The 25,087-nt window shown below is 39.9% G+C and overlaps 1 protein-coding gene across 2 annotated transcripts in view; it reads right to left on the bottom strand.

Annotated features, from left to right (window-relative positions):
• LOC117255746 (zeta-sarcoglycan) overlaps nucleotides 1-25,087 on the bottom strand; it is a 458,822-nt gene that overhangs the window by 87,466 nt on the left and 346,269 nt on the right. For both annotated transcript variants that reach the window (XM_033624908.2, XM_033624907.2), the window contains exon 4: nucleotides 5,574-5,661. In XM_033624908.2, coding sequence (XP_033480799.1) covers nucleotides 5,574-5,661 — 88 coding nt within the window. The remainder of the gene's footprint in view (nucleotides 1-5,573; nucleotides 5,662-25,087) is intronic.

Raw genomic sequence — 25,087 nt, 5'->3', positions numbered from 1 at the left:
AGGAGATGAATATCTATATGTTGCATTTGCATCAAATGGAAAGACAGTGAAGTAGAGCCTTCTACCAGAAAATACCATTTACCTCACCTGTCTGGTTGACAATGATCCTCCATCTCTGAAGCATCTTGAATGCTGAAATTGCATGTGTGTATCACTAAACTGCATTCATAATTATTAGGGCTGTAGTCAACCTAAGAAAATCTTGGTCGACTAAAGTCGCACATAATCTTCAACTAATCGATTAGTCGTAGGAAAAAAATCTGCACGTTATTTTTACTTCTGCGGTGGTGTGTCTGTGTCACTCTGCAGTTACGCCTCCAAAACACTAGTCGGCGGTGGAGGACTGTGTTAAGTGCTGTAAAGTTGAGTTGATTCAAAACACACACATTAAACATGGCTTAACAGACACAATTCCAAACACAAGTACGCAAATCAGCTTCACTATAAATCGCAGAATTGACAGACAAACACTTGTCTTTATCTGGACACATTTCCCCCACCAATACAACATGCTAACATTATTAGCACAAGTCTATGGCATTTTACATTGTATAGATTAGCCTAGCGTCTAGTGATCTTTTCCTCTTCTCATATAAAACCAGGGACAACAGTAACATTTAACAAAGGTAATGACACATAATTTGGCTCCGTTACAATTCACAAGATTCACCGATAAAACAACCGTCTAATACTAAGCACGCTTTCCAAACAAATACAACATGCTAACGTTATTAGCGCCAGCCTATGGCGTTCTACACTGTATGAATTAGCCTAGCAACGAGCTGAGATTTCCTCTGTTCCTATGAAGCCAGGATAAATCCCGAAGTATAAATCCCTGAAGTATATCACACACAAGACTTAAAATGGTATTTTAGTGGAGGCTTTAACTGTCTTCACAATTTATTGCCTCTTATCTGTGAAATACAAGTAAATACAAGCTTCGTTTCCACTGAGGGAAACTGTGTCAGTTAACAGAAACAGACAGAGGTCTGCGTCACCGCGACGCTGAGCGTTGGGGTGGGCGAGTTCAACTTTCTGTCAACAACGGAGGTGTTTTGAAAACACCCCCATTTTCACAGGTAACAGCCTGTCCCCCCGCCACAGGAAATAATGGATTAATCCTAGAAAGCTATTGATGTAGCACTTTTCTCCTTATGAAAGTAACACGCCGATTAGTCGACCAATGAGAATTTGGTCGGACGAGAGCATATCGACCAAATAACTGACTAGTCGACCAGGAGACTACAGCCCTAATAATTAGATTGTGGTGACAACATAATTGGTGCCTGGTTTAGACAAGGTTACTTTGAGTTAATGAAACATACAAACAGGCATACAAAGTGTAGGACTGTGACATCAGAACCGCAGGTTTGCGTCCAGATTCTTGTCTGTGGATAGGCTCAGGCAACAAACGCACTTGGGTTAAGGTTTGGGAAAGACTGTGATTTCAGTTAATTAATAAAGAGCCAATTAACCCTAAAATCAAAAATACATATTTTCCCTCTTACCTATAGTGCTATCTACCAGTCTACATTGTTTTGGTGTGAGTTGCAGAATTTTGGAGATATCTGCCGTCGAGATGTCTGCCTTCTCTTGAATATAAAAGAACTAGATGGCTCTCAGCCTGTGGTGCTCACAGCAACAGAAATGCATTTGCGAAACTCAATAGCAATGTCTCTTTCCAGAAATAATAACCTGGTTACTCAAGATAATCCACAGACCTTGTTGTAAGCAGTTTCACGTAAGAACTACTTTCTCTCTACCAAACTACACTCACTAACTGTATCACTGTGCAAAAGGAAGCAACCCTCTATTCATTAAAACATTTATGGTGTCCTCTCTGGCTGAGCTGTAATTTGTTCAGTATCACTATTTTTGCAATTCTCCAGGTATATAAATTAGTAACATTTTCTCATTGTCTTATTAAATAAATTAATTCACTTCAATTTTTAGGAGACAGGGCTGGATCCAGTAATGATGATGGATACTATTTTCATTGTTAATTCAAAGCATTTTAGTTTTGTAACACGAATGTCTGCTTCCTCAAGTGTTCAAGGAGTAAAATGGGAAGTGAATAATTAATTCTAAATATGCAAATGTTTTGAGTAAGAAAGTAGTGAAAGGCTGAAATGCACTGAGAAGTAATGTGATGCATGTCATTTTTATTTTCTAAATGCAACCATACTTTCCATCATCCAGTCACACACTGCTAACATTTCATGGCTCATCAAATCCCGCCTGAAATGTTCCTGACAGCATTGATAAGAAGCCAAATCTCAACGGCAGTTTCATCCAAACTTGCCACATTTAATCACAGACAAAAGACAAAAATAGCTACTGTAACCACTTGATCCATTTGTTATGGGACAGAATTGCCACAGTGTATGATAAAATGGCTGTTAAGTCAACCATGATAGAAAACATAATTGTTGTCTGCAAATACCTCATGACACAACTAAAGCACTGGGCAGTTATGTCACATGCACTTATGTGCAAGATTTTAAAAGCAGATAAACAGCAGGAATTCTAATTATGTCAAACTGGCCTTTAAAATAATTTTTCACTTACTATTGACATCACAGTGTCTGGTTTCCTTGAAGAGATTACATAAATGTATCATCAGTATGAAAAAGCTAATCAGATTTAGAAGTCATTAAAGCCTACAAGAATTGTGAATGGTCAACGGTCATGGTTTCTAGCTGGTTCAAAAGAACAACCAGCTCTCATTAGAAGATATTCTGCAGATCTTAACCATCTTTCTGTCAAAACAATGTTGGTACTAACTGTAGTAAACTTCCCTCAATCTAACCAGTGCCTAAATATCCCTTCTCGCACCCTGGCAAAACTCTGCCAGTGAGGTAATTTAGTTGAGAGTTTCGCTGGCTCTTGGACTGTTGGTCTAACTACAGGTTGTACTTCTGCATTTTTGAACTGCCCATTACCCATGCTGCCACCGTGAACACAAAGAGTATAGAAGCAGATCATAGAAGACAGACCCACCCCTAACTCTTAAACTCAAATCGAAACCAGATCACACTATAAAACAAAAAAACGAAAAAACTGAGATCCAACTAGGCCGTGCTGATCAAATATAAACCAAGATTCTGTTACTGAGTTGCCAACTTATGTTTTCAGAAACATGTTTTAATTCACTGTTGAATTGTAAGAAATCGAGATCATTTCTTGCATGCCGGCCACCATTGTTTCGAACAAATGTGTTCGCATTATGTTACCCACCAGCGTGTGTGGTCTCGTGCAGTTCAGTGCAGTGCATTCTGGTAGGTTTCTAGGTTTTCCCTCTCTTGAGCAAAGGTTTCTGTGGCACTAATTTCAAAAGTATTTGTGTCTTTCTACTGCATAGACAGTCTAGTTTTATTAAAAGGCCATCTTTCCAGTTGTGAAGTTCCTCTTTAAATCATACTAACCATGACTGTTGTCCACGTATCATGTATTAGTAATAGCTGCATGCTCATAGAACACAAAAACGATAATGATATCGTCCTCATTGTGATACACGATAGCCTGAGGAAATCACAATCTTTGTGTTCCAACCCTGAGGAAATGTTCAGAGGGCTTTTTAGTGCTGACCGATGGCTACTGAACCTCTGTAATAAAGAGGTAAAAAAAGAGACAATATGAAATCCCAACAAGAAAGGAACTAAAGTTCACAGCTAACTCCATTTTATATTTAACCTGCTCTGAACTCTAACCATTGCTCCCATAATCTTGGGGCCTCTGTCACTAACCCTTTATCTCTGCAACTTGCCTCACTGAGAAGCAATAAATGCCACTGCCCAGCTTTTAGTACACACTATTCTTACATCTGTGTCTATCCTCCACATTTGGCTTTTAAATTTGGGTTTATCGGAAATAATCAAACATTATTCTTGTGTTTTGTGAAACTTAGAAAAAAATACTCCTTTCATGTCACTGTAACTACCTTGAATTTAACTATCTTGAACTAACTATGGCTTATCTATCTCCTCAAGACCATCTCTGAATGATCACTCAACTATCCTGTTAGGAGTAAAGTTAGGTCTTTCTCTTGTTTCCAATGACAACCACACCAGCCAACATATTAATGCCTCCACCATCACCTCTCTCCCTGCACAACTACTGGTCAATCTTTCCACTCTTCCTGCTCATGCTTGCACCCTTGATACCCTTAAAAGCTTTAATATTCTGTCCAGTACGATTGACTCAATAGCACATCTAAAAACTAAAAGACTCCTCCACAACGATCTGTGCCATGGTTATATAAACTGAAACACAAAGGCACACTACTGCATTAGAGGCTTTATAAGGTAACAAAAAAAGAGATAGAAAAACACTGTGATGCTTAAAATGACAACTTAGACTCTATACTATCGCAAGCGAAGTTTTAAGTTCCACCCAGATGTAGCTGTTATCTACTGTCATCGTACTCTGATGAGTGCCAGGGTGACAATATCGTTTTCTTTATTTTATATTCCTCTTGATCTCAGTGATGCCACTGTTGATCAGTCTGTGTAAAACAATACAATTTGGCACAATTCACCAGCATGGTTTGATGTTCGTCAAGGTACTATTGTAGGTCCTGTTCTCTTGTCCATCAAAGCATTTACATGCAGTTAAGGAAACATATTTCAGCTGGCTTTTTCTCCAGTGAGCTGCTTTTCTAATTGTCATGTAAATGAATTTTCATATTACAAGCCTGACCTGGTTTCTTTCAGTACTCTGCTTAGTAAAATGTGTGTAAATGTAATGCATTTTTACTGCATGTTACCACTTACATCAGTAAATATGGTGTTCATGTTAGTGTGACGCTAACAGTTTGCATTTATATGTGTCAGTTCAACTAGTGAGCCCGGATGTTGAACTAAAACCTTTTTTCCTGTGCACTGATAACACTCAGCTACCTGTAAATCGACCAAAACACTGTCACTGTAATGACCTCTTCTCTATTCTACTTCACTGATTCACCAAAAACCTAAAACTTGTACAGAACCCACTGGTATAATAACAAGCTAAGAGATTATAACACAACACACTGACCCAGATCTCTCTTCACTGGTAAGCCAAAGGAAAATAAACACAACATGACAGAGAAAAAGTAATAAATCCAAACTGTAAACACAGATTTTCTTCCCTTATTCTTCACTAAGGATTTCCATGTGCAAATTTTACAAAATTTTATTAGTTTAAAATCTTTTTATTCATTTTCCTGAACTTGTTTCCAGCTACAGAGTCCTTTAAGAATATGTCACATTATATATATCATATGTCCTCTAAATGACGTCTTTTGTAAGACACTGGGCCCTCACTAATCCAATAAGAGCCTGGAAAAATGATTTAGCTGAGGTAAACAACACAGCTGTCAGCTTCAGTCAGATACACTAATGGAAAAAGATGGCATTTAGTTTGGTAAACAGAAGGAGGTAAAATGCATTAAGGAATTCAAGCACAAACAAAGCAATATAACTGACTCTTCTGGGAAAATGATCTGGTTTGGATGTTGTTTTGGAGGAAAATGTTAACTGCCAGAGCAGTTTGTGTGGACATGTCTTTGTACGGTGTGTGTGCGTGTGTCTTACCCACGGTTAGCTGACCGGTCAGTTGTCCCTGATCATTCCTAGCATTGACAGTCACATTTCTGTCCGACTGAAGGATCAATGGACTGTCCTAAAGAGAGACGAAGAAGGAGAAAGATAATTAAGATCACAGCAAGTCGCATATTTCTTACACTCTCAAAAAACAAATCCATGTATACCTATATACCTTCCATACTCACACACACGTGCTTTATGGTTTCTTTATCCCCTCTGAAGCCCCTACCCTCAGGCAATTAACCTGTAAAACCAATGTTGCCTTAGTCTGTATCAACCCTGACACTTCAAACTTAACTTCCTTTCTTCTGCCAACTGAACAAATGCTGCATCTTATTTACATATTCTCTTCGAGACAGCATCGTGTCTGTGAGTGTATTTGCTTGTTTCCACTTGTGTGTCTGTGTGCGCAAAAAGGCAATTATTCCCAACATAAATTAGCTGAATGCAACTGTGACCCCGACCTCTGCTCCCCTCTTTGCTCTGATTGAGCGACACGCTGCCCACATCGGCTCACACCCAGTGGATGCGTGCTGCGATGAATGCTAACCCCATGTCTGCCATCTTCATTAAGTTCCAAACTCAATCTAACATCTCACTCTCTCTCTGTCCCTCTTTCCTCCCAGTGAGCAACATCTTCCCACTCACAGCCTTTACCAACTTTCTTCGCAGTTCTCCTTCCATCTTTCATTATACCTCTACACTTACATCATTTTGTTTTTATTCTCTTTCCCTTCACTTCTCTCTCCCTCTCTCTTTTAAATTGCTTATTTGTTTTGGCGGCGTGAAATGAATGGCTCACAGGTGACCCAATTTCTCTGTTGATTTCCCCAAATTAATATCTTGCTGCATTCCGGTCTGAATTCCAAATGAGAATTGTGTTAAAATTGGAAAGTCGTTGATCCGTTGAAATGGAAAAATCCTCTTTTTTTTTTTACCCCACTTTCCTTCCTTCTAACTCTCAATCTCCCTCCCTCACCGCCCTCTCTGTGTTTTGCTATTTGTTATGGATGGATGTTCATTGTTTTGTGGTCTGCTTACTCGAATCGAGACTGAATTTCTAATATGTCACACCTGTCTGTTCTCTATTTTGGAGCGTCCAGAGACTCCTGGGGATGAGCTGATCAAAAACACAAACACGAACCGGCGCACAAGCGTGAGGGATGCGCAGTAAACACACAAGCAATAAAAAAAACACACACAAACACAACAGAAGCGGCGACAAACAGGACATGAGTGCCTGGAGTGTGTGACTACATGTGGGTAATGTACACATACACATATTCTAGATGTGGACACGCCAATACCCAAAGTCACACACATGCCACATACACACAGACACACACACACACACACACACACACACACACACCACCCACTTACACAGCCAGGTAACAAATTTGCTAAACAACAAATGAGTGCTCCTCACGGTTTACTGTGCATTGCCTCTCTCATCTGCCTCCTAACGCATGTATGCTGGATGGATCCTTGTCAGCGGGGCGTGTGATAGGCTTCACTATATTATCTTTCCACTCTGTTTAAAGGGATGGGCGCTTTGTAAAGCATGGCAGATGTAATGTGCTCTGAATCATTCCAGCTCAGTGGGCAGCGTGCATGAGCAGGCCCGATCCCATTCATTTACTGCAGGACTCTGTCATTTAGAAGTACATCCATAGATGGGAAAATCATATTTGATTAAGCACTCATATGCAAATGCATGGAAATAAGGGCTGTAAATAATTGCTGCATATTAAACAGCTGCTAATGTCTATTTATACAACAGCTGATTGAAGACAAACAATCTGACTGGTGGTGCCTGAGTGAAACGTAGGAGCAGGTAACAATATCGGTCCTTCTTGATGAGGAAATAGTCAATTCTACCAGGAGGCTACTTCTCATTTTAATTAAGAATTTTAACATATACACACATATTGCATTCAGAACTAACTATATGTCATCATACACAACTGCAAAGAATGGACAGCGCCTGTGCTTGTTTAGACTCATGCTGGCACACGATGCCCTGATGAAATCCATTCAGGCATTGCAGATACTATTGATAACTCAGTTATAAAATCCATCATTCTCGAGTGTGTAGTCTTTACGATGATTGTGGAAAATAAAGAGATGTGGAGAGCTTTTGTGATGCATACTCTGCATCAATCGACGGGCACTGCACCAACAAGCTGGGTGCTGGGAGTCGATCACACAGTTTAAAGACTGGACCATAGACATTGGCTTCATATTACCAGAAAAAATCCACATGTAAACTGACAAGATACATATTTGTTAAAAGTGACTTGTAGATGAGCTGCTGCTTATAAGAAAGTGTTAGTGTTCCGTGACATTAAAGGATCATTTCTATCCATGAAAGCTCTGATCTTCAGTGAGGTCTGCGTGATGTTTGATGATGGTTTGATGTTTTTCTCATTTTAATATTAGTTTGATGTTCATCCTTTAAGAGTTATACTGAAAACTTTTTTGCACTGCTGTAATCATTTCATGTCTTAGACATGAATCCATCAGGTGATGCATTCATCATCTGTAACATTGTTTGATGTTAGAAATCCAATCTGTGATGAAATACCAGAACACTCAGTGTAGTGTGTGTGTATGAAGGCAACGTTTCTACTGTGTGTCTAGTATTCTTACTTATTTGCATTGACATTGACATATGATAAATGACAATATGGCATTGCCACTTTTTCATGCCAATGGCAGACCACAGCTGCAGCGTGCCCCACGTGCCAATGATGAACACATACACATACACTCTTATATTGACTGCCAACAAATCTTTCTGTGGCCAATTTGTGGCAGGCTAACAGTGATTACAGATAAGTCCACCTCAGATAAGCTTCAACTCCATCCAACACCCTGCTCACACACGCTAAAATTATGCATAAGAGCACTGATTAAACAGTACAATATGAAAGCACCCTGCAGCATTTCCACATAAAACACACCACATATTTCTACACTAGCTATATGCATCATAGTAACATGATTCATATTCTGTCTACAGACAGAGCTAGAGCCCATCCTGCGATGGGATCACAGCAGCTGCGAAGCTGATTCGCAGCTTAAAATGAATGTGAGCGTAAAGTGTGTGTGTGTGTGTGTGTGTGTGTGTAGAGGGGTACTTCCTACCCCCCTGCTTCTGGTCTCCTTGCTCAGACAACACTTATCCTCAAAGTCAGTGTTCATTGTGATCTCAACTACATGCCTGTAAAATTTCGTGACTGCATCTTATATGGTTGTGACACTGTTGCTTTGAGAAAACCTGCCTACAGACAGACAGAAATATAAACACCTGGCAAAGTATTCAAAATTGCTTCTGTGGTAGTTCCCGCAACAAAAAGTGTCTCCAGGACCATATTTTGCCATGATCACACACACACACACACACACACACACACACACACAGACTCACAATGTGAAAACAACAACAGCCCTGCTGTCGCGGCGGGTAAATATCCTTGGGCAGCCACAGGGAGATGATTAAAGCAAGCCCATTTAGAAATTTAAAGAAAACAATTAAAGTTTAACAATGGAATAACAATGAGCAACAGTAAACTAGATACAAAAGCATATTCAAATCACATTCAAAACCATTTATTTTGGCTTCATTTGTCAAGATATATGATACAATTAGATTAGATTAGGTTTGCAGGACAATTTCGCTGCAGCAGATTCAAGTACAGCAGTGTAAGATTTGAGGCAGGGGTGTGCTCAAAAGGAACCAGTTAGTATGTCGTGGGAAGACAGAAGTGGTTACAGCTGTTCCAAAAGGCCACACTCAAAGATGGGGTGAGAAGCCAGCTGTCATAGAGAGGGGTGAAATGAAATACAGGGATTTACCTTTCCTGGAAGGTTTTCACAGTGTTGCACTTGGTTGTGCACATAAAAATTGACAGAAGCAGTTGTGTAAACAACAAAAACTCAGAGCCTGAGAAAGAAATTCAAACCCTGGCTCCTCTCTCAGCTCTGCACAGCTAGCCAATCCCCATGTAAAGAAATACACCTGAAAATCCAAATCCTTGGATAAGTGAGAGACATCTGGTACCGGGGTGGTGCTGGTAGTACCAACAGATGGTTGTAAGAAAAATGTCAAAATATGGTTTGGTGAGCACATGCAGCATTTCCTCACATGTACCATATATCATTTGTGATGTTTACTTTGTGCTCAGTTCACATCTCTCTTTATCTCCCTCTCCCGCTCCCTGCATTGTCCCTCTGGCTTTTGTGTTCAGAGTCTGGCTCATAAATCTCCCCTCATCGTGTGAAATGTGCAGAGAGGCACAAATAAATACACTAAAGGCTCACGCATCTCTTGTGAGCTGACACAACATACACCACGGTGCCATTAATTCAGTTAATAGTTTAATTTCACTTTGATTATAAATACAGGCACAGAGCTGCCAGCCTGAGGTAGCCAGTGTAATTAGTCAGGTAATAATAAGCTGTGGACTGGTAGCTCATCATCACAGCCTCCAGCCACCAGTACAGATGGGTCCTAATAACAGCTTACAGCTCGCCTGTCTCACTGGCTGTCTCACTAACTGACCGCCTGTCTGACTGACACCCTTAACAGGTCTGGACTGATGGTTCATAAGTGATCTGATTGGTTATTTGTGTTTAGTCATCACTCTAATAACAGCTTTCAGCTCTCCTGTCTGTCTCACTGGCTGTCTAACATCGTATCCATCTCGGCAGCAATGTACCCAAACCTCATACAAGATACATTTGGTTGATTCATCTTTGCCATCAGCCTAATAACTCCTTTTAGTTTTCCTGACTATATCTCTGCAATCGCCTGTCTCACTGACTGTCTATTTGTCTATCTACCTGTAAAAGACATGGACATGCACTTAACAGGAGATGTCAATTAATCCAAAAGCTTTCAGCTCTCCTATCTCCGATCTGTCTTATTCCCCGCCTGTCTCTCTGACTTTCCAAAAAGCCACCACCTCTTTAGCCAGTCTGCCTGCCTGTTGGCAACTCTGCAGATCTGACACTGTGGTTAGAGAAATCAGATATGTCACCAGGGCCGGCTCTAGCATTTCTGAAGCCCTAGGCGAAGTCTGTTTTGGTCCAAAGTCTTGTGCCGTCACTCAGTGGATCTGGAGCGCCGTGGGTGGGTGGCACATTACAAGACACCCTTTCAAGTTGATGTGACGAACTTGTTATGAAATCATTGCTTATTTACACATCCGGCAGCTATGAAGCATTTGGAGTTGTGTTTCTGACCACCCAACAAGTGTAAGTCTAATATTCATTCTCTGTTCACCAGCTAGTCTCTAACTGCCTGTCTGCCTTTTGAGCAGATAGTGCACAGCAATTTTACCAGAGCTTTCTCACTGACACCATGACAGCGTAAAGAGTAAACTAAAATGGTGAAGATGTGGAGCAGGCAGCTAAAAATGAGCCAAAACTCATTATAATGGTCAGTAACACAGAGCTCATTGTTGTGACCTATATCACACTGTCAAGTTGTTTTTGCATGGCCACTTGATAAACTATAAAAAATATTGATTATAACCACTTTAAGTCTCTACAGCCTGATTTCATCACTGTGTGCAAACATGGAAAGGAACCAGTGGCTACTTCAAAAGATGGAAATCTAGACTTCGTAGCCTGAAGCTTTTACAAAACCAAATGAAGTACAGACTTCAATAAAAGGCCAATGTCGTGATTCACCTGACATTTAAACTGGAGGCTGTTTGAGAGAGGATTAAAATCTTAGTTTAAGTGAACAGCAGAACTTCAGGTACCTAAGAAAGAAGAAAGCATGTCATTAGTCCCTCCTGGGAAAATTCTTCTTCTTCTTTTTTTTTTTTTTTTTACTCTTATGTTACTTTAACACAAAACACACACGCCCAAACACGGCCAGGCATTAAATGAAGTGATGTCAAAGTGAGGGGGCTGCCCATGGACAGGTGTCCTGAGCAGTTGAGGGTTCAGTGCCTTGCTCAAGAGCACATCAGCAGTGTCCATGAGAGGACACTGCTGATGTGCTCTTCATCAGCACATCAGCAGTGTCCATGAGAGGAACTGGCACCTCTCCAGCTACCAGTCCGCATTCTGTGCTTGGTCCATATGGGGACTTGAACCGATGACTCTTCAGTTCAGTGCCCACAGACTGACCCACTGCCGCCGCACCTATATATTGCATTTTGTTCATTCGTTAGAGTCCCATCGTTGAAGATAATTATCTGGTACTAGAAAGATACTCTGAACAACAACAGCTAGACCGCGACGATAGAGAGATAGTGATAAGAAATGTTCAGAGAAGTGGTGAATAAGTCAGTAAGACAAACAGAGAAAGTTGTTGTAATTAATCAGTAGAGGCCAGTACATAGTATATAGTCCAAGCTAAAACAGAATACCAATCAAACAGTGTGTGATAAAGTGCCTGCGGTGTCCCCCCCCATTCCTCTTTCGACTTTAATTCAGCTAATTAGCAAGGACTATTAAATAAGTGATGTGTTTGTTGGTGTGCGGTGCTAATTTGTTGTTTTCAGTCCCCACGGCCATGTAACAACAGAAAATAAACCAGAGTTGCTCACAATCTTACTCCCTGGGTACTTGGATTTAATATGTTCAAGGGTCTTCCCACACGCTCGGGGGCCTTATCATCTATTTAGCATGTCATCTGTGACCGGTAAAAGCCTTGTGTCAACAGTTTTGAGATCAATTTTAATCCATTTAAATAGAAAAGTGACAGCTGGCAGAAGACTGAGCCGGTCAAGATGTGTCAGATCATTGTTTATCTGTGGGAGTGTGTGTGTGTGTGTGTGTGTGTCTGTGAAATGGCATAGTACAAATTTTCAAGGCCCAAGCCTATGATTGAAGGTCAGGGCCCTGCGTAAATTACTGCAATTACTGTGGACCTCTGTGTCAGAAACAATAACACAAGTCATGGTACTGCTTGATTGAATTGCTGAATATAAAGTCTATTCATGGTTTCTTAACAAAATCATTTGAAATTGAGTTATATTGATCTAGGATGTTAAATTATGCAATTCAAACCATAATTTGAACTCCAGCTTTAATTATTATTCCATGGCCAAATAGTCTAATGTCATTGTCTCCAGTGTCACGGTAAGATCTTCTCCAAAACTGAATTAATTAATCTTGTTGAGCAACTACACTGTCTCTTTCTGGTTTATCTTAAGGCTGCTGCTGGGAACTGTGGTTAAAGCCCTATAACTGGTAAGCAAGGTGGATGGCTCTGGCTAGCAAGGTTCAGAGTTGCTGGAGATTTAGCAAGCAGATTGCTGGCTAAAAAAAAGTATGAGCTGAGATTGCTAATTTCAGGGCCCTTGTACCTCAGGGGCCCTCCAGGACTGCAGTGTTAGGCATTGGCTTCTCATCCTCTTGCCTCATTAGGAGTCTCTGTGTTGTATGTAACTTTTCTGTGAATCTGGTGAGGGAGTTTTTATTTATTTTTTGGTCCATTTGGGGATGAGTGAGTTTATGAATAAACAAGACTCTGTTTCACCTTGAATCAGGCAGCTAGATGTAGGATAACCAATCAAATTCTTAGGTAAACATAAAGAAAATGAAGTAACAGTAGCACTGCATAAAGATTTTCTGAACTGTCAAGTTGGATGTGTAATTAATAACGTCAATGGCCGCATTACAGTCAAGAACATTGAGGTGAAAAGGTTTATTACTTTTGGGCAGAGCTGTCTCAGGAATGCTGAGGTCTGAATCAAGAACAGAAAACATCTCAGATAATCAGAAGTGTGATAAGCCTGTCGTAAATGTACAGTTGGTAACTTTTATGAATTTAACTTTGTGTCATATTTGTTGAAACTGTCACCGTATTCTGAAAGAAGGACATTAGACAGTCTGTGGAAATAACAAATGATGTCCCTCCTTCGCTCCTACTGCCTCTAGTCTGAGTGTGTTGCAGATGATAACAACCAATCAAAGCCAAAAAGTGTAGTGTACTGTTTAGCTGTAAAATGTGAACGTTTGTACAGCCGCGGGTGGTGCAAGGTTCTCCTGTTTAACTGTATCCAACATGGCAGCCATGTGACAAATGTTCTCATTTTACAACTAAACAGTACACGAAAAAATGTTTCTAAAAACATTTGAGGTGAGAATAAGGCAATAACAGAATTTAGATTTTTTTTCAAAGACTATCTATCTCATTTGGTGCTGTGTAAATATAGAGACAGTTTAAGCAAATATTTAAAGTTATTATTTATGAAAATTACCAAATGTAGCTTAAAGGCATATCCAAATTAAGGCTGGGCAATAAAAACAGCGTTACAAGAGGTGCGTCTAGTGCCTTTCAAAATCAGATTCAAACATCATCCCAGCTAACCCCTCAAAATTTTGGTGAAAACATGTCAGCAAAGAACTAATACTGTACTTTGTGTACTTGAGCATCTTGCTTTTGTATGAGGTCATAGTTTGAGTTTTTCAGCATCCTTAAGAAAACATTCATTAGCTTGCGTGTGTGCTTTTCTGCCGACACATGCTAATGCTTTTTATATTTACATATACAGCACAGTAAGCTACTATTTTGCCACAACAAGCACAGGTGTGTGCTATTTGCAACTCTCCAGACACCATCATAAAACAAGTGAAACCATTAATCCTGCTCTCCAGCTACATGACAAATAATCTGCTGTCTTTTCACACTTTTCAGGTGATCTCTTCATGATTCACCTAAAGATTTATAGACTTGAACTGCAGTGTTGTAAAATCCTGCAGAAACATGCGTTTTTTACTGTAATCCAACTACATGTCCTACAAAGATAGAATAAACTGCTGCTTTTGTTCCTATTCCTGAAAAGTTTACTGAGCGGAGATACAGCTTTTTGGCAAGACACTGACAAATCAATTTAATGGATGTTCTAGTAGTGTTTTTTTGGGGGTGACAGGCTCTGCTGTGCCACCAAGCCCCATTTCTCTTTCTGCCAGACCAACACCCAAAGAATGGATTGTTCTTTACCAGAGGGGGGAAAAGGTGGAAATGGACACATAAAGATAGAGAGGATGGAGAGATGGAGGGGTGGAGGTGGAAGGCTTAGGGTAAAAAGAGGTTGAGCGAAGGGAAGAATGTAGGTACAGGGGTATAGAAAGAGAGAGTTGGAGGGCGGGAACGGGAGGCAGAGGTATAAGCAGGGACCTCCCGGCTTCAGGATTGCAGAGTGATAAATCTTGAAATGAGTGGAGAGGAAAAAAGGAGGCTAGAGCAAGATAGAGATGGAAAGCAGAGGAGGGTAAACCGCAGAACATTTGTTTTAGAGATAGACACACCAAATAGATCTATAAACAGAAGCCGCTACGTCAGCCCTCTACTTTCTGCTTCTCCACGATAATGTATGGTGCTTAAGGGAGCAGTCAACAAAGTCACACAGCTCGAGGAAAAAATGCCAGCTGGAAAGAAATACTCAAGGAAATTGAATTTCAATGATCCACCTTTGCTCTATCGCACCACAAATTGGAGATTATTTGTGTCAGAATATTATTACTATGCAGAATTCAGACAGCTACCCTTGCTAAATCTGTTATTTGTGCATGGTTATTTGATACAGGGTGTGGCTGCTCTCACCAAACGATTTGACTTGCCTTGTTCACTCCAACATCTAAATGACATCTGGTTAAAACTAAAATTAAGTAGCCTATATTAATGCGTTTCTATAAATACAGTACATCTGATCAGTGGTGAAAGGAGCATACTGCTGTAGCCTCCGGTAATAATGCTTATCGACTTTCTACCCATGTATTTCATATTCCAGAGCTTTGCAAAAACTATCCTGCAAGTAAGGTTTTACAAATGATACCTTCCAACCTGAGGGCTTAGAGATAAAATACATCTGAGGGATTTTTACGTAACGTTTCAGATTAGCGCTCAGGAATACATCTTCATACAATGGTCTTATGCACACAGTCTGAGGATACTGTTGGTCCTGTTAGTCAAATATTTTTGTCAGTTTCTGCTGAGGCTGAACAAAACCTGTCAGGACAGAGGATAAGAAACAGTAGAAAGAATAAGATGCAAAGCTAGCAACTGCATATAACTTTTGGTGTACTCCACATATACACTGAACGATACCTGCAATGTTTGATGGGCTGTTTATGTTTGATGTCTAAACTTAAATATTTTAAGTCCTTTGGAAATTAGTAAAATAAACTCAAATATTTAGCAATTTTAAAACATTTTTTGTTTTAAGAATGATATTTCAAGAGCTAAGTATATATTATAAGTTTTGATAGACAACCACCAATCCATTCATATTTAATATGCTCAAGTCGCCAATAGTCCTTCATAGGGTTAAAGCCATAGACTGTATAAAAATAATGGATGTAGTCACTTAGATATCACACTGCAGTGGACTCCCACTTTGAAACATCGAGTGTGGCATATTGGCTGTCGACATCATGGATTTTTGGAGCCAGTAGTGACGCAGGATGACCACATTTTGACAAATTTAATTGGGTGACTTTTATAAAAAGTCTCCCTGTGTTTCCCACAGAACTAGAGTTTATGTCTGGCAGTAGTTGAAAAAGAAGCAAGCTGAATTCAGAGGTTTTGGTGGTGAATGCAGCACAGGCTTTTTTTTTTTTTTCCCCCTCAGCAGCACATTGTTGAGTTTGAGTCACGGTGTTTAGAACTGGTTTGTGGTCGGATTGATCAGCGCTTATCAGATCAGGTTGATGGATTAGATAAGAGGAGCAGCTGCTGCAGAGGCAGGTGAAAACAAACTTTTAAGACCCAGGACCGGACCATGTGGTGTGCTTTTTCCATGCAAACATGTCATTTACTGTATAGTAGGCTGAAAAAATGCTAGACAAATCTAAAATGAGAATGCTGTTGTTGTAAGTGTTCTATTTCTGTATGAATAAATGGACAGTTAAGCTTTACTTTCACTGTGCCTGCCATTCTTCTGCTTTGTCTGTGCCCAGAGTACACTTTGCGCTCTGAGAGTGTGGTGCTTTGAAAAGCTTTGATGGTATATATATTCCAACAGCTCTTAGAAATCAGTCCACAAATGCTGATATTGTGGGCCGCCAAAAATAATGAATATGTGGGAAACCCTGGTCTACCCCTCTACAGTTGTCATGAATGGGGAAATTAGTTATAGAGACCAAAACTGTCTTTCTGTACCATGCTGTAGTTGAGCATTTTTAGAGCCAGCCTCAAATGGTCATTCAAGGAAATGGCAGTTTTTGGCACTTCCATGCTGGCTTCATTTTTCAGCCCTGGGGTTCACCGTTTGATTAAAGCACAACACATTTACATTTATGGAAAACATTTTATGGGCAATTCTGTAAGCCGAAAAAACCCAAACACACTTTCTTGCTATGAGGCATTCGAGTCTCACCATTGAACCGCTGACTAATGAGCTTAACAAACATATCAAATCATTGCCAGTAACATCATTTTTTTCTAGTCAAGCAGGGTTAGCTTAAATGCTAGTCTAAAGGGGCTTCCAACAGCATAACCACCAGCACATAACCTGTACATCTGTGTATATTAGCCCCCTGCATACATACAGAGCAGATCCAGCCATGAAAAATGTAAATGCATATATGTGACTCAGTATAAATCCAATTCTTGAACACCATATATCTATCCTGGCTGTGTCTGCTTTAAACTTGCATGGAGGCAAAGTGAAATCAATCCTGTTGTTATGGCAATGAAGCAGTGAGGTGTTGAATCACGATCCTGCACTGTGGGTCTGCAGTATAAACCAGAAGAACTGATCTGTGATGTAAAACACATATGCAGACATGCACCCACTGATCTGCATAACACACTCAAGGTCAATATACTTTAATGTAAAACGTTATTAGGTATGGAGCTTGTGTTCATACAGAATTCTCATTTAAGCACACGCATAGACAGCAACCACGTGGAGAAACGTCTATGGCTACATAACGGCCATATTTGTCTCTATAGGAGCAAATTTTCCCTCAAGTCCTGTGTCCTGTGACATGCTTGAGGAGAGGAGAAGAGACAAGATAAGTGGAGAGGACGGAGGAGTAGAGCACAGCAGAGCAGATAAAGTTGCAATGCTCCATTTGCCATGAAATATTCCCCCGTGGTACAAATACTTGAGGTGAAAGAGGAATAAGTTAACTCTGGAGAAGTTTGTGTGTATGTGTGAAGGGGAGAGTTTGTGTGTGTGTGTAGGTGTGCAACTGTGGAAGGAGAATGCCCTTTGTCTGAGATAACAGGTGTATGTAATGTATGTGTACATTAAAAATGTGACAATAGTTGACCCTGTTGACCTGTGTGTGTCGAAATGTATGTGTGCTTGCGTTGTGGGTGTGTATTTACGCCTGCCCAAGCAGACATGCCTTGCTGCTAATAGATTATTGATCAGGGTCAGTTCCCGAGATCTGTACTGGCACACACGCACACGCACGCACGCACGCACGCACGCACGCACGCACACACGCACACACACACACACACACACACACACACACACACAAAGGCTTGCAGTCTCCAGTATACCTTTATTGAAAACAACTTAAGACAACTACTTCCAAAATTAGTTTTTGTTTGTTTGTCTCTTCCTCATCACTCAAACATCACTTCTGTTGGCACATTGGCTTTGAGACGGGTCCTGCAGAGTCATGGATTCCAAATAGCAATCTTTGGATTGATATTGCATATTTCAAAATTCATTTAAAATCTGATACATCCTTATATGTGTTTTATTGCTCCGGTATCCCTCTTTTGTCCTATAGTTTCTTTGCTGTCTCTGTTCCATCCAATTCCCCGGGGGATCATAACAGATCCTTTTTCATTTGTACTGAACCAGCCGTGTACGGGTGCTAGTGTGTGTATATGTGTGTGTTTAAAGCCCATTTTTCATTTAATGGTGATACAGACTTTTTCTCTTTAACCCTGTCACCTCTACAAAGTCAGGACAATCAAAAGCAAGGGAGATCAAATAGCTATCATAGCTAGCAGAGATAAATAACACTTACATTACTGGTCTATTACTAGCCTAAATGCTGCAGGTTCCAGAGCTAATCTAGATCACACTTATCATTGCTAGGGGAAATATAACACAGGAATGCACTGGCTTATCTTCTGCCTCAAGGTTATCGGTTTCAAACCTGATCTACATCACAGACATTGTGGCTGTAGTTAAAAAGAAAACAAATGAAAGAGAGGGGGAAAAACAACATCAGAATTGACAAGGATATAGCTTTCAACACAGACAGCTCTTGTTCTACCAGTTACAGATGCACAGAGGAGAGGGAGTATGTCATGCTGAGTACCTAAATGCACCAAAATATGTTGTGCTCCCTAAGTGACCGGTCAATTATATAGATCTCTTTCTCTCTCCTCTCGACACTTACTCATGTGTCTTTTATCCAGCTCAGCCTCACCGGCTTGTTATCCCATAGTCATAGCTATTGAATAATGTATGCTGCCCCCCCCCCCCCAAAGGAGCAATGTTGGAAGGGAAGTGGCTGCTTCAAACTGAATACTGTGATTCACTGGGGGCTTGTGGCTGGTGGGAGTTTTCACGTTCTTATTTTCTATTAAGACCCAATCCTGTTAAATAGCACAAGAAAAAAAAAAAAGCTGCATAATTCTTTGTCTGCTAAGAAACACTTTGAAGAGGGAATCGAGCAGATTTTTCACAACTTTTTCAGATGAACTAAAAGTTTCTGAGTGTTTGTCGCACAGGATCCTTGAGAATTTATGCTATGCCAAAAGCCAATCAAGTGTAACAATTAGCTCATTTGCTGTGAGATGATAAATCACTAAGCTTGTTTAGCCGTGCAAATTTGGTGCAATTTTATCACTATTTGCATGAAGACAATCAAGGGGGGAAATAATTGTTGTTGTTTTTTTTCAAACCTCATCTCTTATGTTCTTTAGAGGGGCAACCTTTGTGTTTGCATTTGGGTCTCCAAACTGGGGCTTTAATCAAAGGTCCTCTGGGCTTTTTGGCTCATTTTCTAGCAGTTCAGTATGTCTTGCGGTCTGTTAGTGTCTCACTGCTGTGACAAGGATTTCCTGATGTTGGCATCTCTGCAGAGCTCTCAGCCATGTGATGAAATCCCCAGTCGAGTAGCTTGCCTCCATAATTACTAGGAATGGTTTACAAGGACGGGACATGAGAGAGATGAAGTGGATTCTCTTGATGGGGAAACGTTGCATAAAATGGGACATGGGAATGGTTGACAGAGATGAGAGGAGAGTGTGGGAGAGACAGCTGGGAATTGATCTAAGAGATAAGACATGATGGAGATAGAAGGGACAGAGAGTGGTTTCAACCCATGGAGCTAAATGAACCTGTTGGAATGCATATTCGCACTGAATTTCTGTTTGACAATACACAACAGCAGCCAAGGGACTAGAAAGACCAGAGAGATGACTTTGTCACCACTCGTCCACAATGAGGAGTTTAAGTGGTACAGTAAGATGTGAAAGACACTGAAATGATTAAGACCAGGGGGCAGATGCATTAACAATTTGTACGCACAAAAACCATGTGTTTGCCAAGAATGTGCAGTGACAATGTGTGCACCTCACGCACTCTTAAGACCAGACATGCGCACTCTTTCAACTGAGATAGCTGCAGGTGACATGACAGGTACAACATTAAATACAGACTCTGGTGAGAGACGAATAACAGGCTGTTTGCCAATTTCAAGATTGTGTTACGATCAAGATTTATAAAATGGAACCAGGCATATGCACGGCTTCATAAATCTGATGAAAATAATGTGTATGCATATGTCCGTCTTTGTGCATACACACAGTTATAGTCGTGAATCTACACAGTTTTATGCATCTGGCCCTGGATTCTTTGTCTGCATATGCACGAAACAACATCTACCGTATTCTTTTGAAAGATTTCCATTCTCAACCCGAATGGAAAGGTTCAACTCAACAATAACACTTTTCAAAAATGGGGCAAAGGCCATGAAGAGGCCTTGGAATAACTTTAAATGGTCTCTGAGACATTGAGAGCAGAGAGAGAGTGAGCTAGAACTGGCATGTAAAATAATACATCTTGGAAATACAGTATTTTTCTCAGAAAAAAGAAAGAATTGATGGTATTTGAAGTTAACACTAGACAGAAGGCAAGAGCCACATACAAGAGGCCATTTAATTATTCTTCACCAAGTGCCACAAATAAGAAAGCAAAGGATTTGATAATGATCACACACATGATCGTAAACTTGCAATAACTGATGTTTTGGTCACATATACCAACTCCTGAGGGAGGTATCCATTTTCAGCTACTAAATGCTCCTCAATGTGAAGTGCTCAGTGGATTTAAAAGCTTTATTTACTGAAAACAAGTGCCTGCTGTGAGAGCGGTGAGAGTGAATCAAAACAGTAAAGTTGCAGGCTGTGCAGATAAGCAATGATCTGAAGTTCAGGCACAAGTGGCCCCTTTCACACGGTCACATTGTTTTCACAATGACATTTGATATATAACTATTGAAAATACTGATTATAGACACTTGTAGAGGGTTTAATGTTTGAATATAATAAACTGCAAAATACACAGAACACAAGCCTGCAGTACCTCAAGTTGTTTATTTGCCTAAACATCCTGTATATATGCTACCATAAGGAGCACAGCTACTGCTGCAGAATCACAATAAAATTTAAGTCCTTCAGTGTAGAGCTGTTGACTACTATTTCTCTGCCATCAATAGGCTATGCTCAAGAGTTCACTCGAGATATAAAAGTAATCTTGGCATGACTGCAGCATACATTTCCTCAAGGGAAGGTGCTGCAGGTGATGGCATATTAATACAACTAATGAACAGGGAGCACTGTGGCAGGGTAGTGATGAAAGCTGAGAAAAGACTAGCATTGATTCTCAAATTTTGGACTTCCCAAAGGTGTTGGCAGGGGTTATCAGCATTAAAGATATAAGACAGAAGGCTCCTGCCACACCAACCAGCATGTTAAGAATGCTATTAACAACTATTAAATGGCCGTGTCTGTCATTATGCATGACATCCTGTTGTTGCATTTACAGCAGTGTTTCTGCCCCCAAATGTGTTTTTCAGCTACCTGTTTTTGTGCCACCAAACATGGGTATTTTAAGTCAAAACATAATCTTTTCCTAACTATAACCATGTATGTTTGTGCCCAAATATAACCACACGTTAACCATAGTGTTGTTAAAACATAAAGAAACAAAGTTTTGCCAGGTTGTAATAGCATTCTGAAGATGCTATTCTGTGTAGCAAGATCCTTTTGGCCTTTATTTATAACACTGATAACCACTATTAACATCTATTTAATGGAGTGCTAACTTTCAAAATGGGTGCTGTTTCTACAAAGTAAACAGTATCCACGGATGGGACACGGAAAGCATGCAGTATTTTCTCTAAGGATAAATCAAAAAATCACTTCTTTCATCTCTCTTTTTTATCAATTTTTCTTTTTACTTTTTCCTCGATGTCTCTTTTGACTGTCTTCAATTAATTTTCAACGCTCAGGTTTCCAAGCAACTGAAGACCCCCTGCTTATTTACATTCTTGTTATATCTTCCTTTGATCTCCATCCAGTTCTCTATCCTTAATCTTAGTTCCCTCTGCAGTGTTACTTACCTTCCTATACTTCCCTTCTATACATTGCGACTCCCTCTGAAAGATCTGCCAGTCAGTCATTAGTTTTTTCCAAGTATGATTTTGGACAACAAAAGCATCTCAAAGTGATAAACTCTATACACAATTAATGTAGATCATATTGTATTTGCAGTCTGAACTATGCTGTCAGACTGATGTGTGAAGAGTGGATATGGTGTGAGAATTCAGTTTTTATAAGCCTTTTGGTTGCAGAGATCTCCAACTGGGAGACTCCTTTGCAGCAATTTGTTTTAGCTGTGAATAGCTCTACTGGCTGTTGTCTTGGGATTTCAAGTCCTCCCTCTCCCTCTCCCTCTCTCCCCTTTTCACTTTTTCCTCTCTTTTTTTCTCAGGACTGCCCGTCAGTTTTGGTTCATGGTTCCTGTCTGTGTTTCATCCACTGTCCTTTGATCTGGGTCTTTATCCTCCTCGAGACTCAGCCAGTGTTTGCTGTTTTTCTTTTTTTTTTTGGTCTTTCTCCATGGCTGTTTTTGCATTGTGTGTTGTTAATGACAAACTGCAGCACCCACTCTCAGCACCTCTAATCTCTTTGTTCTCCCTCCATGTGAATGGTATATCAGAGTTTGCCTCTTATATGTACCATATGTCTATCCTGCTTCAATGTCTGTGTGTAATGGAGCTGGTTTTGTGGCCATTGCCACACACACTGTACATACTGCCAGCAGTTCCAGTTTGCTGGAAGCCCTGTTATTGAACCATTTTCTTCAGTCCATAGACAAATACATACCACATTGCAACTTAATACACTTAAAAGTCTTTAGTGGTAGGTACTTTGTCCTCCTGAGACCACAGCTTTTGTTTGGTATGGACTTTCAATTTCTCCTAGCTTTTTGGGATTAGTAGGATCTGGCAAAGATGTATTTTTAATAGTCAGAAGTGTGTAATGAACTATAAAAGTTTATTTCAGTGCCTGAACGTTGTTGTGCAAAAACAAAACTGAAAACAATGCAACATTTTGTAACTATATGGGTTAGGGGGTCACTGTTGAAGTCTAAAACTGTTCATTTCAATACCTGAACATGGCTGTACAAAACAAATTGCAAATAATGTAACATTTCTAAAAGTCCTGTAATTTGTTCACTTTGTAGCTCTGAATGAATTCTCCTTGCCCCACTCCAAGCTAGTCTGTCACATCTTACTGGCCTTTATAAAATGCTGCAATAATACAATAATAAAGTCCCAATGTCCTCAAACAAAATGGTAAATAAGTCCCAATGTCCTCAAATGAGAATTTTTTAATAGACAGCATTTAAACTTGTTAAAATTGCTACAATTTGGTGACATTTGTATGCAATATTAAACTACAAATGTTACTAAGCACAAATAAACACGTTTCAACCATAATATTTGATCAGGTTTTGCGCAATGCCCACTTTTGTGTTGGATAAGCTATAGACTGAGCATAAAAGTGTCCACGAACGAGGACAACAGGTCTCAGTTACGCAGAATGAAGTATAAGATGTAGCAAGCCCAAAATGAAATGTCCTCGTATTAGTAAGCGGGGTCTCAGAAGGTTATACTCTTGTAATTTTGGAGATTGAAAGTATTTGATTCTATCTTGTAAATCTGTTTCTCTACATTGCATTCTACCCATGGTATTTCTGTTCAAGGACATCATCCTGAAAGATGGTCTTCTGTGCAGTACATACGACAGTGAGGTGCGATTCCATCAGCTCCTTTAAATTGTGCATATCAGTTTAGGCAAGGCAAGGCAAGGCAATTTTATTTATATAGCACCATTCATACACAAGGCAATTCAATGTGCTTTACAAGAGAAATACATTAAAAACAATAGATCATTAAAAACAAGAGCTAAAAGCAAGAAAATAAATAGTTAAAAACAGTGCAGAAAAAGCATTTAAAAAGCAAACATAAAGCAAAAGCAACAGCAGACAAATATAAAAACAATAGCTACAGATTATCCTAACAATAAGTTACATATCTAGTTCACTGGTATGCTGCAGTAAATAGTAATGTTTTAAGCCCTGATTTAAATAGAGTTGACAGTTTCAGCCGACCTCAGATATCCTGGAAGTTTGTTCCACAGGCGGGGAGCATAGAAACTAAAGGCTGCTTCACCTTATTTGGTTTTGATCCTGGGAACACTGAGTAAACCTGTTCCAGATGATCTGAGGTGTCTGGATGCTTCATAACGTACAGTATATCAGAGATGTATTTAGGCCCGAGACCATTTAGTGCTTTATAGACAAGTAACAAAATTTTAAAGTCTATCCTTTGACACACAGGAAGCCAGTGCAGTGACTTAAGCACTGGTGTAATGTGCTCCACTCTCTTGGTGTTGGTGAGGACTCTGGCAGCAGCGTTCTGGACGAGCTGCAGTTGTCTGATTGATTTTTTACTCAGGCCTGTGAAGACACCGTTACAATAGTCCAACCTGCTGAAAATGAAAGCATGAACACATTTTTCTGTGTCTTGTTTAGACAGATATTCTTTTATTCTTGCTATGTTTTTAAGGTGGTAGTAGGCTGATTTAGTAATTGTCTTAATGTGACTATTGAAATTTAGGTCTGAGTCCAGAACCAGAACTCCAGATTTCTGGCTTGATTTGTAGGTTTTAGTGTCATGGCGTCAAGGTGAGCACTGACTATTGATCTTTGTTCTTTGGGGCCAAAAACAACTATCTCAGTTCTGTCTGTGTTTAGTTGTAGAAAATTCTGGCACATCCATGTATTGATTTCGTCAATGCACTTATTTAGCAGATGTAGGGGACTGTAGTCATCTGGTGACACTGTTATATAAAGTTGTGTGTCATCTCCATAAGTATGGTAGGAGATGTTATGCTATTCCATAATCTGAGCAAGAGGGAGCATATAGATGTTGAACAGAAGAGGCCCAAGAATGGACCCTTGAGGAACTCCACATGTAAT

This window comes from Epinephelus lanceolatus, chromosome 3 (assembly GCF_041903045.1).
Source record: "Epinephelus lanceolatus isolate andai-2023 chromosome 3, ASM4190304v1, whole genome shotgun sequence".
Classification (NCBI taxonomy): Eukaryota; Metazoa; Chordata; class Actinopteri; order Perciformes; family Serranidae; genus Epinephelus; species Epinephelus lanceolatus.
Note: the sequence above shows the minus strand (reverse complement) of the source record. Positions and strands in the feature narration are given on the sequence as shown.